The sequence below is a fragment of the Eutrema salsugineum genome, unplaced genomic scaffold (genome assembly GCF_000478725.1).
Source record: "Eutrema salsugineum unplaced genomic scaffold, Eutsalg1_0 scaffold_10, whole genome shotgun sequence".
NCBI lineage: Eukaryota > Viridiplantae > Streptophyta > Magnoliopsida > Brassicales > Brassicaceae > Eutrema > Eutrema salsugineum.
In genome coordinates this window covers 2,116,913-2,132,487 of record NW_006256908.1, presented here as the reverse complement: position 1 = coordinate 2,132,487, position 15,575 = coordinate 2,116,913, and the positions used below count along the sequence as shown (strand labels likewise).

Here is a 15,575-nt window from a genome sequence, read left to right as displayed (position 1 = left end):
CAGGAAATCGATGTAATAAATTTTGACTTCGGTATTTCGTAAGTACGAACTCAAATGTCTCAAGATTTCAGTTAATAAAATTCTATGGATGTTATATCTGGACTCGGTGACGAGCTGCCTACGTACCCTTGAAAAGGGATCAAGTCATTCGTAGTTCTAAGTACAAAAGGTGATCTCTCTGAACGTAGTCGTTCGGAGGTTTATTGTTTTTTTTAGGTCAGAATCATCGACCTAATAGTAGTAACGCTTGAGATGCATAGAGTTCCATGATCTTGGACTCGGGGTTCCGTCCATCTTCATAGCTGGTAGACTACCGGCTTAAAGATTTCCATGACTTGGTAAGGTTCTTCCTAGTTTGCACCGAGTTTTTCTGCATTTTTCTCTTCGGTGTTCTGGTAGACTTTGCGGAGGACGAGGTCGTTGTCTTCGAAGTGACGGCTCTTAACCTTTTTATTGTAGTAACGAGATGCCAGCGGTTGGTAGTTCTGTAATCTAAGTAATGCCCGTTCGCGGTGCTCTTCGACCAAGTCGATCGTGTGAACCATCATGTCTTTGTTGGTGTCCGGCTGTTGTGTGAGCATTGTTCGGCGAATACTGGGAACGTTCAGTTCGGCGGGGCACATGGCTTCTGTTCCATACACAAGAAAGAAAGGTGATTGCCTGGTGGAGTGAAAAGACGTAGTTTGGTGAGACCACAGAACGCTGTCGAGTTTGTCTGCCCATGTTCCCTTTGCCATGTCTAGCCGCTCTTTGAGGCTGTCGATGATTGTCTAGTTTGTGGCTTCATTCTATCTGTTTCTTTGTGGGTATCTCGCAGTGGAAAAGCTCAGACGAATCTTCTACTTGCCGCAGAAGTCAGTGAAAATGATGAAAGTGAATTGAGTGCTGTTGTCTGTGACGATCTCATATGGTACACCGTGTCGGCAGATAATAAACTTCCAAAAAACTTCTTTACGTCGATGGCGTGGATTTCAGGGTATGCTTCAGCTTTAACCCATTTGGTTAAGTAATCGGTAACGACGAGCACATATTGTTTCTGGTTGGTTGATCGGCGAAAGGGTCTGATAATATCCATTGCCCATCGCATGAAAGGATATGGTGCAGTAGAAGTCATTAGGAGTTCAGTAGAAAGGTTAATCATCGGACCGTGACGTTGGCACTTCTCGCAACGTGCGGCATATTTCTCGCAGTTTGAAAGCACCGTGGGCTAGTAGTATCCGGCTTTTTTTATCTTGATTGCCAAGGAGCGAGCTCCGGAGTGATTCCCTCCTTCGCCTTCATGTACTTTTTGCATGACTTCCATGATGTCGTTTCCGTGGACGCAGGTTACGAGCGCGCCAGATGCGTCTCCTCTGAGTAAAGTACCTTTGATGACGATGTAACGAGCTGCACGAGCATTAAGGTGACGCGCTGCCCACTTGCCCGCAGGGACCGTGCCATCGCTGATATAACCAACGATTTCCAAGGTCTAGTCTTTGGGCTCGTCCTCGCCTTCAGCCTTGATGTCGACTGGTTGTCGGGATTAGACTCGGTGTCACTCGGTGCTTCGGGTTCAACATTAAGGTCAGCGATAGACTTTGTGGTCTTTTTCTTCCTTGTTAGGGGTGATGCTAAGTTCGGGTGTGCCTCGTAATCGCAGCGTCGTGTGATGGTGTTACAAACGGGCGCCGGGTCGATATTAGGTCGATCGATTACCTCAACTAGGATCGTTCATCGAAGGTTGGGATCCAAATTGGATGCCGGAGCAGCTAAGGCATCAGCTGTGGCGTTCTCGTCATGCGGTATCTTCGTGAGCTCAAAGGTTGAGAAGTCCGAAGCAAGGTCCTTAAGATACACATCCATGCAGTCGCTCTTAGCTTCGTATTTGCAGTGAAATTGGATTGCCATGAGCTGAGAGTCGTAATATACGTGAACGTGTTCGGCGCCGATTCCTTTAGCGAGTCGTAATCCAGCGATAAGTTCTTTATACTTGGCTTCATTGTTTGATACCGGGAATCCAAGACGAAACGATTGCTCGAGGATCTCGCCATCAGGGATTTGAGACGAGCCTTTGTTAGAGGATGAGCCATCGGCATGCAGGATCCATGGTTGCACGATTGGATTGGCATCGACGAGCTTTGGAGGTACTTCGATCAGGAAATCTGCTAGGACTTGGGATTTTGTTGCGGTCATGCTTCTGTACTCGATGTCGTATTCACTGAGTTTGATTGCCCACTTGGCGAGCCGACCTGACTGACTGGGGCTATGGAGGAAAATGCAAAGTGGGTGATTGGTCAGGACGACGATGGCATGTGATTGGACATAAGGGCACAGTTTCCGTGCTGAGATGACGACAGCGAAAACGAATTTCTCCAGAGTTGGGTACCGATATTCCGAACCATCGAGGGACTTACTGATGTAGAAAATTGGTTTCTGCTCGCTTCTGTCCTCCCAAACCAGTACATTATCTGGTTTTATTAATATATATGTCGTACATGTGTTTTGCACGTCTATTTCAACTCTTAATGTTTCGTATTATTTTAATCATGTTTCTAATATGTTCGTTTGTCATATGATTGACACATCACATTAGCTACTAACAGCAGCTTAAACACCAAGTTGTATTCAAACAATCATACAACCAGCAATGTCAGACTCATTAAGACAATCTACAGTTAGAGGAAGAAGAAAAAACAACCCATAATAACACTAAGTCGAGACCTAAACTAAGACAGCTTAAACATCCTAAACTATGTAAAACAATCAACCGACGAGATGATGTAGCAGAAACTTTAAAGAGATAGATATTTGGACATATTTGTCAATATTCAAAATATCTTAATTAGTTACTTAATAATTTAGACAATTTTCGTTTATTGTTTTATGGTTTTACTACTGTTTTAGATTTACTATAAATAAGCTGTTTAGGCATATAGTTGTATGTAGTTTTTCATTAATTAATATAACTGAGATTTTGTCTCTTTGTTCCCTATTTTTGGTAGATTTTGAGAGACCTCAACGAATCTAAGAATGTTTGGTTTATTAGGGGAATCTCAGACTAAACAAATAATCTTGCGATTATCCTAGTTTTCTGGATATTCTCAGAATCAACGGATTACTATTCTATCTTTTTATAGCTTCCGCTACATCAGTTGGTATCTGAGCCAGCACTATGATTTTTCAATCAAGGTTCGATTTTGTGTACTTGATTACCATGTTGTTTGGATTTTTTTTTCTTCCATAGATGAAAATCTGTTTGTTTCTTCTTGAGATTTTTATGTGAAGATTTCAGAGATATTATTGGAGATCCAGTCTTTGATGTTTATGATGACGAAGATCAAATTCAAGACAAAGATCCAGTCTTTGATGTTTATGATGACGAATATTAGTTTTTACGTTTTAAAGACACCACCAAAACCCTTACAAAAATCGCCTAGTTCTAAACTTCCTTACTTTATATTTCTTTCGAAGGCTTTTACAGGAAAGATCCTCCTTCCCTGTGGATTTGATCCCTAAGTACTACAATCGATCAGCTGTGCACTTGCGGCTATTGATTTCATTTAGGGTAAAACTTGACACCCTCACCACACGACACATCACAATGCCGTCAACTTTCTGAAGGAGGAGAGCTCCAAGCTGAAGGCCGCGAAAGCCGAATTAACTGAGGCGCAAAACCTCTTGTCTCGGGAGTTCGAGCAAGACAAGAAGCGGTTGCAAGGGATCGTGGCCCGCGAGTGAGATCGTGTTAAGAAAGTTCACGCGAAATCTTGCGAACGCCTGGAGAAGGTTATCTAGAGCCTGGACGACACTGACCGAGCTCGCAAGCCTTACCTTGTGGTGAATCAATTCACCGGCGTTTTCGGCTTTATCAAGAACCTCAAGAAGAAGGCGCTCTACGAGGTACCGGCTGACATGGTGGCAGATATCGAATCGAAGTATGCGGTGGCGCTGCAAGAGTATAAGGCCATCGATGCATGCATCCTTACTGAGGACGACAAACGCATGTCGCCCCTTGGTGAGATTGAAGAAGATGTCCCTGCTGAAGGTCCGACTGATGGAGGCCAAAATCTGACAGGAGTCGAGGAGTTCGGATCGAACGAGAACATGATCAACACCGACCAAACAGCTGCTTCAAAGACCAAATTAATCGGTTTTCTTAATATGTTGTTATCTCTTTCTACTTTCGAACTTATGTACTTTAAATGGGTCTGTTGAACCCGACACTTTTTCTTTTCCCTTGGTGGGTTTTTATGTTAATTATTTGGCCCTCGGTGGGCTTTCTATTTTTATCTATCTGGTTGCTTTAGCATTCAGTGCTTTTGTTTTAGAAATTGTGCTAAGTATTAGAACGGACTTGGATAACCTTAGATGAATGTTCTAACTCGGTTAGAGCGTGTCTATATCTATTTTTATAGGGAGTTACGTTAACTCGGCTTACGCTTGCGAGTATTGTGAACTCGGCTTACGATGCAAATTTGAGGAGTTCGGCTTTTGGTGCGAGCGTTTAGGAGCTCGGCCTGGGGGACCAAGTGAGCTTTATCATACTGGAAGGGCGAGTGATCGAACCCTTGTAGACACATGATACGAACTCAAGGTCTTCTTAGTCAAACCTAAGTGTGCGAGATGAGCTCGACTTATTGTTCTTGGTGACTTAGAAATTTTATTGCGGGAGTGGCCCTGGTTTAACGATATGGAGTTTACCACGGCATCGTGTGGTTGTTGGCGAGACGGATCTCGGTTTTTAAGTTTGTATTCATGTGGAATGCTATCGAACAACTGGCCAGGAAATCGATGTAATAAATTTGACTTCGGTATTTCGTAAGTACGAACTCAAATGTCTCAAGATTTCAGTTAATAAAATTCTATGGATGTTATATCTGGACTCGGTGACGAGCTGCTTACGTACCCTTTGAAAAGGGATCAAGCCATTCGTAGTTCTAAGTACAAAAGGTGATCTCTCTGAACGTAGTCATTCGGAGGTTTATTGTTTTTTTTAGGTCAGAATCATCGACCTAATAGTAGTAACGCTTGAGAGGCATAGAGTTCCACGATCTTGGACTCGGGGTTCCGTCCATCTTCATTAGCTGGTAGACTACCGGCTTAAAGATTTTCATGACTTGGTAAGGTTCTTCCTAGTTTGCACCGAGTTTTTCTGCATTTTTCTCTTCGGTGTTCTGGTAGACTTTGCGGAGGACGAGGTCGTCGTCTTCGAAGTGACGGCTCTTAACCTTTTTATCGTAGTAACGAGATGCCAGCGGTTGGTAGTTCTGTAATCTAAGTAATGCCCGTTCGTGGTGCTCTTCGACCAAGTCGATCGTGTGAACCATCATGTCTTTGTTGGTGTCCGGCTGTTGTGTGAGCATTGTTCGGCGAATACTGGGAACGTTCAGTTCGGCGGGGCACATGGCTTCTGTTCCATACACAAGAAAGAAAGGTGATTGCCTGGTGGAGTGAAAAGACGTAGTTTGGTGAGACCATAGAACGCCGTCGAGTTTGTCTGCCCATGTTCCCTTTGCCATGTCTAGCCGCTTTTTGAGGTTGTCGATGATTGTCTAGTTTGTGGCTTCATTCTATCTGTTTCTTTGTGGGTATCTCGCAGTGGAAAAGCTCAGACGAATCTTCTACTTGGCGCAGAAGTCAGTGAAAATGATGGAAGTGAATTGAGTGCTGTTGTCTGTGACGATCTCATATGGTACACCGTGTCGGCAGATAATAAACTTCCAAAAAACTTCTTTACGTCGATGTCGTGGATTTCGGGGTATGCTTCAGCTTTAACCCATTTGGTTAAGTAATCGGTAACGACGAGCACATATTGTTTCTGGTTGGTTGATCGGCGAAAGGGTCTGATAATATCCATTGCCCATCGCATGAAAGGATATGGTGCAGTAGAAGTCATTAGGAGTTCGGTAGAAAGGTTAATCATCGGACCGTGACGTTGGCACTTCTCGCAACGTGCGGCATATTTCTCGCAGTTTGAAAGCACCGTGGGCTAGTAGTATCCGGCTTTTTTTTTATCTTGAATGCCAAGGAGCGAGCTCCGGAGTGCTTCCCTCCTTCGCCTTCATGTACTTTTTGCATGACTTCCATGATGTCGTTTCCGTGGACGCAGGTTACGAGCGCGCCAGATGCGTCCCCTCTGAGTAAAGTACCTTTGATGACGATGTAACGAGCTGCACGAGCATTAAGGTGACGCGCTGCCCACTTGCCCGCAGGGACCGTGCCATCGCTGATATAACCAACGATTTCCAAGGTCTAGTCTTCGGGCTCGTCCTCGCCTTCAGCCTTGATGTCGACTGGGACGTATTGGCCTTCAGACTCATTGTCGAGATTAGACTCGGTGTCACTCGGTGCTTCGGGTTCAACATTAAGGTCAGCGATAGACTTTGTGGTCTTTTTCTTCCTTGTTAGGGGTGATGCTAAGTTCGGGTGTGCCTCATAATCGCAGCGTCGTGTGATGATGTTACAAACGGGCGCCGGGTCGATATTAGGTCGATCGATTACCTCAACTGGGATCGTTCATCGAAGGTTGGGATCCAAATTGGATGCCAGAGCAGCTAAGGCATCAGCTGTGGCGTTCTCGTCATGCGGTATCTTCGTGAGCTCGAAAGTTGAGAAGTCCGAAGCAAGGTCCTTAAGATACGCATCCATGCAGTCGCTCTTAGCTTCGTATTTGCAGTGAAATTGGATTGCCATGAGCTGAGAGTCGTAATATACGTGAACGTGTTCGGCACCGGTTCCTTTAGCGAGTCGTAATCCAGCGATAAGTTCTTTATACTTGGCTTCATTGTTTGATACCGGGAATCCAAGACGAAACGATTGCTCGAGGATCTCGCCATCAGGGATTTGAGACGAGCTTTTGTTAGAGGATGAGCCATCGGCATGCAGGATCCATGGTTGCACGATTGGATTGGCATCGACCAGCTTTGGAGGTACTTCGATCAGGAAATCTGCTAGGACTTGGGATTTTGTTGCGGTCATGCTTCTGTACTCGATGTCGTATTCACTGAGTTCAATTGCCCACTTGGCGAGCCGACCTGACTGACTGGGGCTATGGAGGAAAATGCAAAGTGGGTGATCGGTCAGGACGACGATGGCATGTGATTGGACATAAGGGCACAGTTTCCGTGCTGAGATGACGACAGCGAAAACGAATTTCTCCAGAGTTGGGTACCGATATTCCGAACCATCGAGGGACTTACTGATGTAGAAAATTGGTTTATGCTCGCTTCTGTCCTCCCAAACCAGTACACTACTGACGGCGTATTCTGAGATCGTGATATAGAGGTAAAGTGTTTTGCCGGTCTCAGGTTTCGACAGAACTGGAGGAGTAGACAGGTACTTCTTGAATTTGGTGAAAGCTTCTTCGCATTAATCATTCCACTCTAAGTGCTTGTTTCCTCAGAGGAGTTGATAGAACGGTAAAAATTTGTCCGTAGATCGGGATATGAACCTGTTGAGTGCTGCAATACGCCCGGTTAGCCGCTAGACTTCACGCTGCAATCTGTTTTGGATTAGCTTCGATACCTCATTGAGTGAAGATGTACCCAAAGAATTCGCCCGATGTTACGCGAAAGATGCATTTGGTGGGGTTTAACTTCATGCCGTACTGATCAAGTATATCGAAGCAGGTACGGAGATGGCCGACATGGTCAGTGGCGACAAGTGATTTTACGAGTATATCGTCTATGTAGACTTCCATGGTTCGACCAAGCTGACTTGCAAACATCCGGTTGACGAGACGTTGGTATGTCGAACCCACATTCTTCAAGCCGTATGGCATGACTTTGTAGCAATAAATGCCACGGTCGGTGATGAATGACGTCTTCTCGCGATCTTGAAGGTGCATAAGGATCTGGTTGTACCCGGAGAACGCATCCATGAAGGAAAGGACTTCGTTCCCGGCAGTTGCTTCAACAAGTCGATCAATGTGTGGTAAAGGGAAGCTGTCTTTGGGGCAGGCTTTGTTGAGGTCGGTGAAGTCAACACAGATTCTCTACAAGCCGTTTTTATTCTTAACGACCATAGAGTTTGCCAACCAATGGGGATATTTGACTTTGGTAATTTGACCTTGGCTTGAGTAAACGTTCGACCTCGTCGTTGACGGCCTGTACTTTTTCTTGTCCGAGTTTCCGACGCTTCTGCTTGGTCGGTTTGTAAGTCGGGTCAATGTTGAGCACGTGACAGGCGATCTATGGGTCGATTCCGGGCATATCCTCGACTGACCATGCAAAGGTGGAGGAATGCTGCTTCAAAAAGTGAACGAGGCTTTTCTGGATCTTTGGGTCGAGCTCAGCGCCGATACCGACCTGGCGCTTTGGTCGTAGCTCGTCGATGCAAACTTGAGTGATGACCTCATGCTTAGGTCGGTTGTTGTACCCTGTGAGCTAATGATGCAGGCTTGATTGGCTGATCGGAGTTTTCACTCGTTAATGTAGCATGACCGAGCGATGGCTTGGTTACCTTTGAGGGTGTATATGCCGTCGGGGATTGGGAACTTGAGGCACTGGTGATATGTTGAGGCAACGGCTTTCATCGCATGGAGCCAAGGAGTTCCCAGGATAGCATTATAGATCGCTGGTTTGTCGAGGATGAGGAATTGGATGATCGTTGCGACTACGGCGAGGTAGATTGGGATTTTTACTGTGCCGACCATCATGCAACGTTCACCGTCAAATCCGGTGAGTGGTTCGATGAAAGGTTCAATTTAATCAGCTGGGATGTCGAGCTGGTCGAGTGCGTCTTTGAAGATTATATTGACCGAGCTGCCAGTATCGATGAGTATGCGGCTAACTTTGAAGTCATCCAGAAGGAGTTCAACGACTAAAGATTCATTGTGCGGCTTATGCAGTCCGATCATGTTGGCTTCAGTAAATACCACTCGAGTTCCTTTCGGGGTATCGTGCAGGAATTTAGGAGGTGTCGGCCTGCCGGCTGTACTCCTTGATCGCCCGAACTGAGTAGCTGCAAGCTTCGATGGCTCCCATGATCATGTTGACGCGCTTTCTGGCTTTGAGGGCATGGTTCTCGGGTGTCGGCTCGTCGCGGTTACGCTTTTGTTGCTCAGGTTGGGCGGGTGGATTCAGTAACATTGGTGGAGGAGGTCGTAACGCCGGGATGTCATTTGCTGGGCTTGGCCATCGGGCTGTGTATTATTGGGTCGGGGTGACTTGCTTCTCTGTGTGGTTGAGCGGCAGAGATCATCAAGCGAGATCTGCCTTTTCTGGTATGGTGCGAGCAAATATTCCCGTAAATGTCTGCAGTCTTCAGTGCTGTGTCCTTTGCGGTTGTGCAATTTGTAGAACAACATCTCATCTTGGTCCTCGTTATTATGAATCCATTTTATTGTTCTATTGCTTGTTCGGCTGTTGGATGGCGTTGGTATAGAACCTCTTACGATTCTCGTATCCTGTGCCGTAATCTGTCTGGGGCTCGTAAGTGTTAGCTTTAGGTCGTTCGGGATGTTTGGCTGTGTAGCTTTGATCGTGAGCTGTTTCTTCCTCCTCTTCTGCTATGTAAGTATTAGCTCGATGCAAGGCGTCCTCCAGGGTTTGAGGCGGGCTATGTTTGATTGTGCTTTGGAAACTTGTTTTTATCTGAGCTTCCTTCTGCGGACATAGGAGGGCGGCTTCATCGCTCATTGTACAATGGGCGACCACTGTTTTGAAGCGATGGATGAAATTGCGGAGGCTTTCATTCGCACCTTGAGCTATCTGCCATAACTCAGAGTTTTTGGTATTCTGTCCAATGAACATGGAGAAGTGTTTGAAAAAAGCCGTGGTTAGCTCCTTGTAATTGTTTATCGAGTTTGCCTCGAGCCGCAAAAACCAGTCGAGAGCAATTCCACCCAGACTTTCAACAAACAGTTGGCATTCGACCGCGTCCTTTTCTTCAGCAGACCGGAACTAGTATTGCTTCATGCAGATCCCGAACGAGGTCATGAAGTGTCGTGGATCAGTGTTGCCTTTGTAGATCTTGATCTTGAGTTTTTCCATGTGCCGAACGGGTGTGCCCGTTATGTGCGGAGTGAAAGGCATCTTCTGGGTTTCCTGGATAACACGGTCGATCTCTGGCGCCGCGCTCGTTGCTTGATGAATCTTTGACGTGATCTGGCGGAGTTGTGCCTTCATTGCCTCGAACTCAGTGTCATGATTTGTATCCGTCGGTGTTGGAGTGTTTGCTGACCCGAGAGCGGCAGATCGCATGGTCCCGGTAAGATCGCTCTCTGTATTGATATCGTCAATGATGTTACGAGCTCGCAATGGAGTTCGAGTTTGACTGAGTTCGGCGATCTGGGCTGCCATCTGGCTGAAGCGTTCCTTGCTCCTTTTGTTGATAGCTTCGAACTGTGCATTGAATACTTGGAGGAGCAGCTCTGTGCCGAGGGCTCTGACGGTGGGGGGTGTTTGCCCATTCCCGGTTTTGGTGGCTTCACCAGGGGTTCTCCCTGTTCGTTATGCGGGAGTTTGGTTGTCTCAGAGCTTCTGTTCAAGGGGATCCTCATCTCTGTGTTGGGTATTAATGGGGTCTGTCATTGCCGGTCCAATTTTTCCGTACTCCGATCAAAAAACTGAGTTTTTCTGTAAAACCCCCTACCTGGCGCGCCAATTGTTGATATATGATATCACACAAAAGGGCAAAAAAGTAATTTATATCAAAAATTCGGATTTTATTAGATCAGACAAAATACAACTGAGTTTGTTTATGAGAATGATAAACGAACTAAGACTTAGGAAACTAAGAAACTGAGTATGTCTTGAGTTCTCGGTCTCTAAGTCTCTTCGGATTTTCTTATGTTTTCTGGTGTCGATTTCTCTCCCTTTATATATGTGCCTTAAGTCGGTTTTCGCAAGACGTTTTCTCGATATGGGACCGAAAAGGCTTTCCTTTTCTCTCGAGAATTTCCTTTGTTCGTTCGGGAACTTTCTTTTTTCATCCGAACTCAGGATCCTTCTCGATTACTTTGAGAAGTTCCGACCGACTTTGTGTTAATGGGCCATGTTCGGTCTAAGAGCTCGTTTGGCCCAATTTTCTCAGTACGGTTCCTTCGTAAACTGTTTAAGCGTGCCAATTTTTGTTTGTACCGGAGAAAATCGGGGTGCGGTTTTCACCTCCAACACTTATAAACATCTTTATATTTTTAAAAAAACTTTGCACACTTATAAAACTTGATAAAACTGTAAACCATAAAAATATGTGATTTATAAAACTTATAAAACCTTATTATTGAACATTGTAAAGTTTCAATAAAACCTTGTATAATGATCATATAAACATCATTAACTCTAATTGAACAGAATATATTAATTATTATGATTTGATGTGAAAAATAGGGTTTTTGTATTGTTATTACCGTCTCCACTCATGAGGAGCTGAAAAGATGAAGAAAGTTAAATGATTAGCAAAAAATGACAATACGTTTGTAAAAGGAACTATAGGTGAATATTCATTAGTATATCTCCTATAATTTAAAGAGAAAAATAAGAAGTAGTGTAAAATAAGAAATTTAGAGAGAAAAATAAGAAGTAGTGTAAAATAAGAAATTGTTATATTATTTTATTAGGTGGTTGTCAGCAGCGTACGGACATAAATACTTTAAAATTATATACAAAATTACATATTACATATTGAATTTATAGATAATTAGATTGTACAATTATTCATTTTAATTTCGGTAAGGACTATACTCTCTACAAACATTCACTATAAATTGTTGATATAAAATTTATCTTTGACCAGTGTTTGATTGACCTAACTTCATTATATATAATACAAAACGTAAAGTAAAAATAGAAAAAATAACAGTATTAAATACTTAATGAAAGCAACATTAATAGGTTTTCTTTTTTAAAATACACTATAAGCCTGAGTGTGCAGAATAAGCTTCTTGAGATGGTGAACTTTAGGGAATTGAGGGTATAATTTACTGTCTTGAAAGCTGTTGTAATAATCCAAACGTCATGCACTTGGATGATCTTCATGCACTTGGATGATCTTCACAAACCTCAATACACAGATGATCATACGTTCATGGCAGCTAATTACCATTAAGGTGCACTTGTAGACGAAGGCCAGTACACACTATTAGAACACATGAAATTGATATCAAGAATAAACATGATAAAAATTACACAAAAATGGATTAAACTATTTAAACTAACATAAATGTAAACAATTTAAAATAACATAAATCAAACCTCTTGTTTGCAAATTCAAAAAACATATTCCCATAACGACGGCTTCGTTTTAAGGAAAAGCAGACAACAAAATTTCCAACATCTATTACTTAAAAAAATTAAATTTACAAAGAAAATTGTCATTTTTTTCTTAAAAAGTTTAAATACAAATTGTTATAAAAAGGTTATATGGAAACAAAGTACCTATAAAAATTGAAGTGTCCACTAATCCGGTTTTGATGGTATCAAATTTTATGAAGTTAAAACATTTCTCACTACTTTTTTTTTGACAACTAAAAAACATTTCTCATTACTCTGATAAGTAATTTTATGAAAAACGATTGTAACTTTCCAACGAATCTTGAAAGGGTGTGATGTAAATCTAAACACTTCAACCACATAAATAAGATCAAAGTCAACCAAAATAACCCAATCATTTTCGGTAACACTTTTTGAGAACTTGTCTACGTATTTATTGGATAAAGTAGCATGAATCTTATCACTTAAAGTAAGATATGTTATAAATCTTAAAATTGAAATATATGGTGTGAGTTATACCGAAAATATGACGTTACAAAGACAAAAAAAATAATAATGAATCAGTAAAAAATATTCGTTCATAAATCTATAATAGAGAAACTAATTCGATGTTAAACTAAAATATGTATATAGACCTAGAGCTAGAGCTTGATACATATATCTAGTTGTCGATTATGCTAAGTTTTGTATTATATATTATTTTTATTTACATCGGTATATACCAAATTTTATTGAGACTGATTCATTTTTTAAAAAAAATTCAATGTTAAGGCTAATTACCTTCTTTATCATCGTCAATCAAATATATAACTTAGACCGATTATGTTTAAAGAAAATCAAGTCTCTGAAATTTTTTTCTCAGATTTATTTCATGGTTTTCATGTCCTTAAACAGAATACACAAACAACATATTAATCCTTACTAAATAGAAAAACAGGAAACATGGTAGTTACATTTGATTATCTTCTTTGTACTCAGTCATCTTCTTATTCTTCTCTCTTCTGGAGTTTCCTCTCGGTTTTTCTTTTCGCTCTTATTCTTCTTTTGTTCTTCCTTCTTCTATATTCTGCAGTGGTTTTGTTTTCATTATTCTTCGCCGTCTTTTTGTTTTTATTCGAACTTTTTCTTCTTCTGTTTTCTCTATGGTTTTGCATTATTGTCTGATATCCAAAATTTGAGATCATTAATTTTATAGCCAAAATATTAAAAAAAGATTTTTAACTGTGCCTATCAGCACCAAGAGAATTTTTTGAATAAGAATTCGTTAAGACACCACAACTACTAACTTCATAAACTGTTTTCTACTGTCTTCCTTCACATATTCATTTCCTTCTAATAAAATCTCTCAGATTTTGATTTCTCCAACTTGTATCTAAATATAATCAATTTTTCCATAACGATGAAACTCATGATCATAACATTTGAGAAAGTCACCATCTTCTCTTGAATAGAAGAGGATCAAGAACAATGAAACAAATAGCTTTGGATCTTTTAAGAAACGAATGATACTTTGGTAAGATAAAAAATTGCATCTCTTGCTAATCGAAACCAACTTTCAGGTGGGAAGTTGTAGTTTCTTTAAGTCCTCCTACACTTTCGCGCAAGCAAAGTATGATATAATCCAGAAACAATGGCATTAGATGGATGTTACCAAAATCAGAAACTATCGGTTCGGGAGAGAACTGTCAAAAAAAATCTTCATCAAAAAGATCCAAGACATCGTCTAGATTAACCTTCACGAGAGCTTTTACAGGCTTTTTGAAAGCAAACGATGAACCAATCTACCAAAAATGTTTCTTTCCCTTATTCTGCCATCGTCTATATTAACTTTATTGAGCGCTCTAGAGAACTAACCAACTTCACTATGCCATAAGATTAAGCAAAAACAGGTCAAATAAACCCCATTATATAGACCAAATACGCAGCACAAACCTTTTGCAGTTATGCACACAAAAACCATGCCACCAGGTTTAAAATTCTTCAAATCCCACCATATATGTTATCACACAGAAAATAAGACGTTCTGGAATTGGCTAAAACTGCGTCCACTGAGAAAGAATCCAAAAGAAGCTGATCTGCAAACCCGAAAACCCATTATCTTTCGAGACTAGACCATATGCAAATTACAACTTAAATAAACCACAGTTTATAGAAAGTAATGAGGATCTGAAATTTTACTTGTTATGGATTCTTGATTTATAATCTGAGGATCACAACGATCAATCCTTTTTTGCTGAGCTCTTTCGTTATAGTAAGAATAGAGCTGACTTGAAACACCATTTCCCAGCCAAAATAATCATCTGATCACCCATCGAATCCTACACAAACAAAACCCTAGACATTGGAAACATGTTTGTTCAGAAAGATTGATAAAATCGAGTAGAAGAATTCGACAACAAATCTTGTAGATAGAGAAACAACGAAAGCTAACAACTTAAAGAATGGGTTACAAAAATTCAATATCTAACAACAACCATAAGGAGAATTATTCCGCCCTTAAGACATGCTGATGAATTAATAGAAGAAAAAACTAATCATCGATTAGCACAATCCAACTCAAAATTTTTTAAAAAAGTGTATGCGAGTCGAATAGATTACAGGGAAACAATATGGGGACCATACAAAAAGTAATTTGGGAAAAGATAAAGTCAACATAAACCTAAAGCTCGATTTCTTTTGTAAAAACTCGTGAGATACCCTCAAAAACCCTGATCTCCCCCCCTCCCCCCTATGAAAATAAACACTACAAGAAAACAGTTAATTGGCGACAACATTTAGCGACTGATTTGTCAGTTGCTAAATGTTACGACTAATTGACGACTAATTTGCTTTCAATTTACGTCTCATATATTACAGTCGGCAATTAGTCGCTAATTAGCAACTAAATAAAACAGTCGTAACTTGGTCAGTATATAACGACTAATTTAACGACTAATTTAAGCCAGTCGGAAATTGGCGACTACTTTGCGACTATATTTCAGCCCAAAATAAAAAAAAATGTTAACAAACCCATTAGTCCAAATAACCACCCTTAACAATCGAGAATCGAAACACTTAGCAAAAATCCCCAAATCCCTTCGACAAACCCTAATTCCCTTTCTTATTCCATCCCTGAAATCTCCCCAGAAATTCCCAAATTTAGCGACAAAAACCCTTGATCCCCAGATATCTTCAATCCCCCAGATATCTTCAATCATTAGAGGATGGGTGGTCGTGGTGGAAGGAAGAGAGGACGAGGCAGAGGAGGTGTGGCATCGTCGCAAGCCAGAATGTCGTCACCTACTTCACGCCCTCGCCATTGCCGCCGGTTGTCCCCACGCAGCAACCGTCAGTATCCGTGAGGGATTATCCACCACCGACGCAGTTGTTCCCGAACTCGCACAA

General features: G+C 41.7%; 1 protein-coding gene across 1 annotated transcript; it reads right to left on the bottom strand.

Moving 5' to 3' along the window:
- Window positions 1–6,495: 6,495 nt before the first annotated feature.
- On the bottom strand, window positions 6,496–8,512 carry LOC112081486. Its single transcript, XM_024148243.1, has 4 exons — window positions 8,440–8,512; window positions 8,241–8,356; window positions 7,547–7,972; window positions 6,496–7,320 (listed from the first exon to the last, which is right to left on the bottom strand). Exons 1-4 carry the CDS (start codon window positions 8,510–8,512, stop codon window positions 6,496–6,498), a joined length of 1,440 nt encoding a protein of 479 aa, XP_024004011.1.
- Between the last annotated feature and the right edge of the window lie 7,063 nt (window positions 8,513–15,575).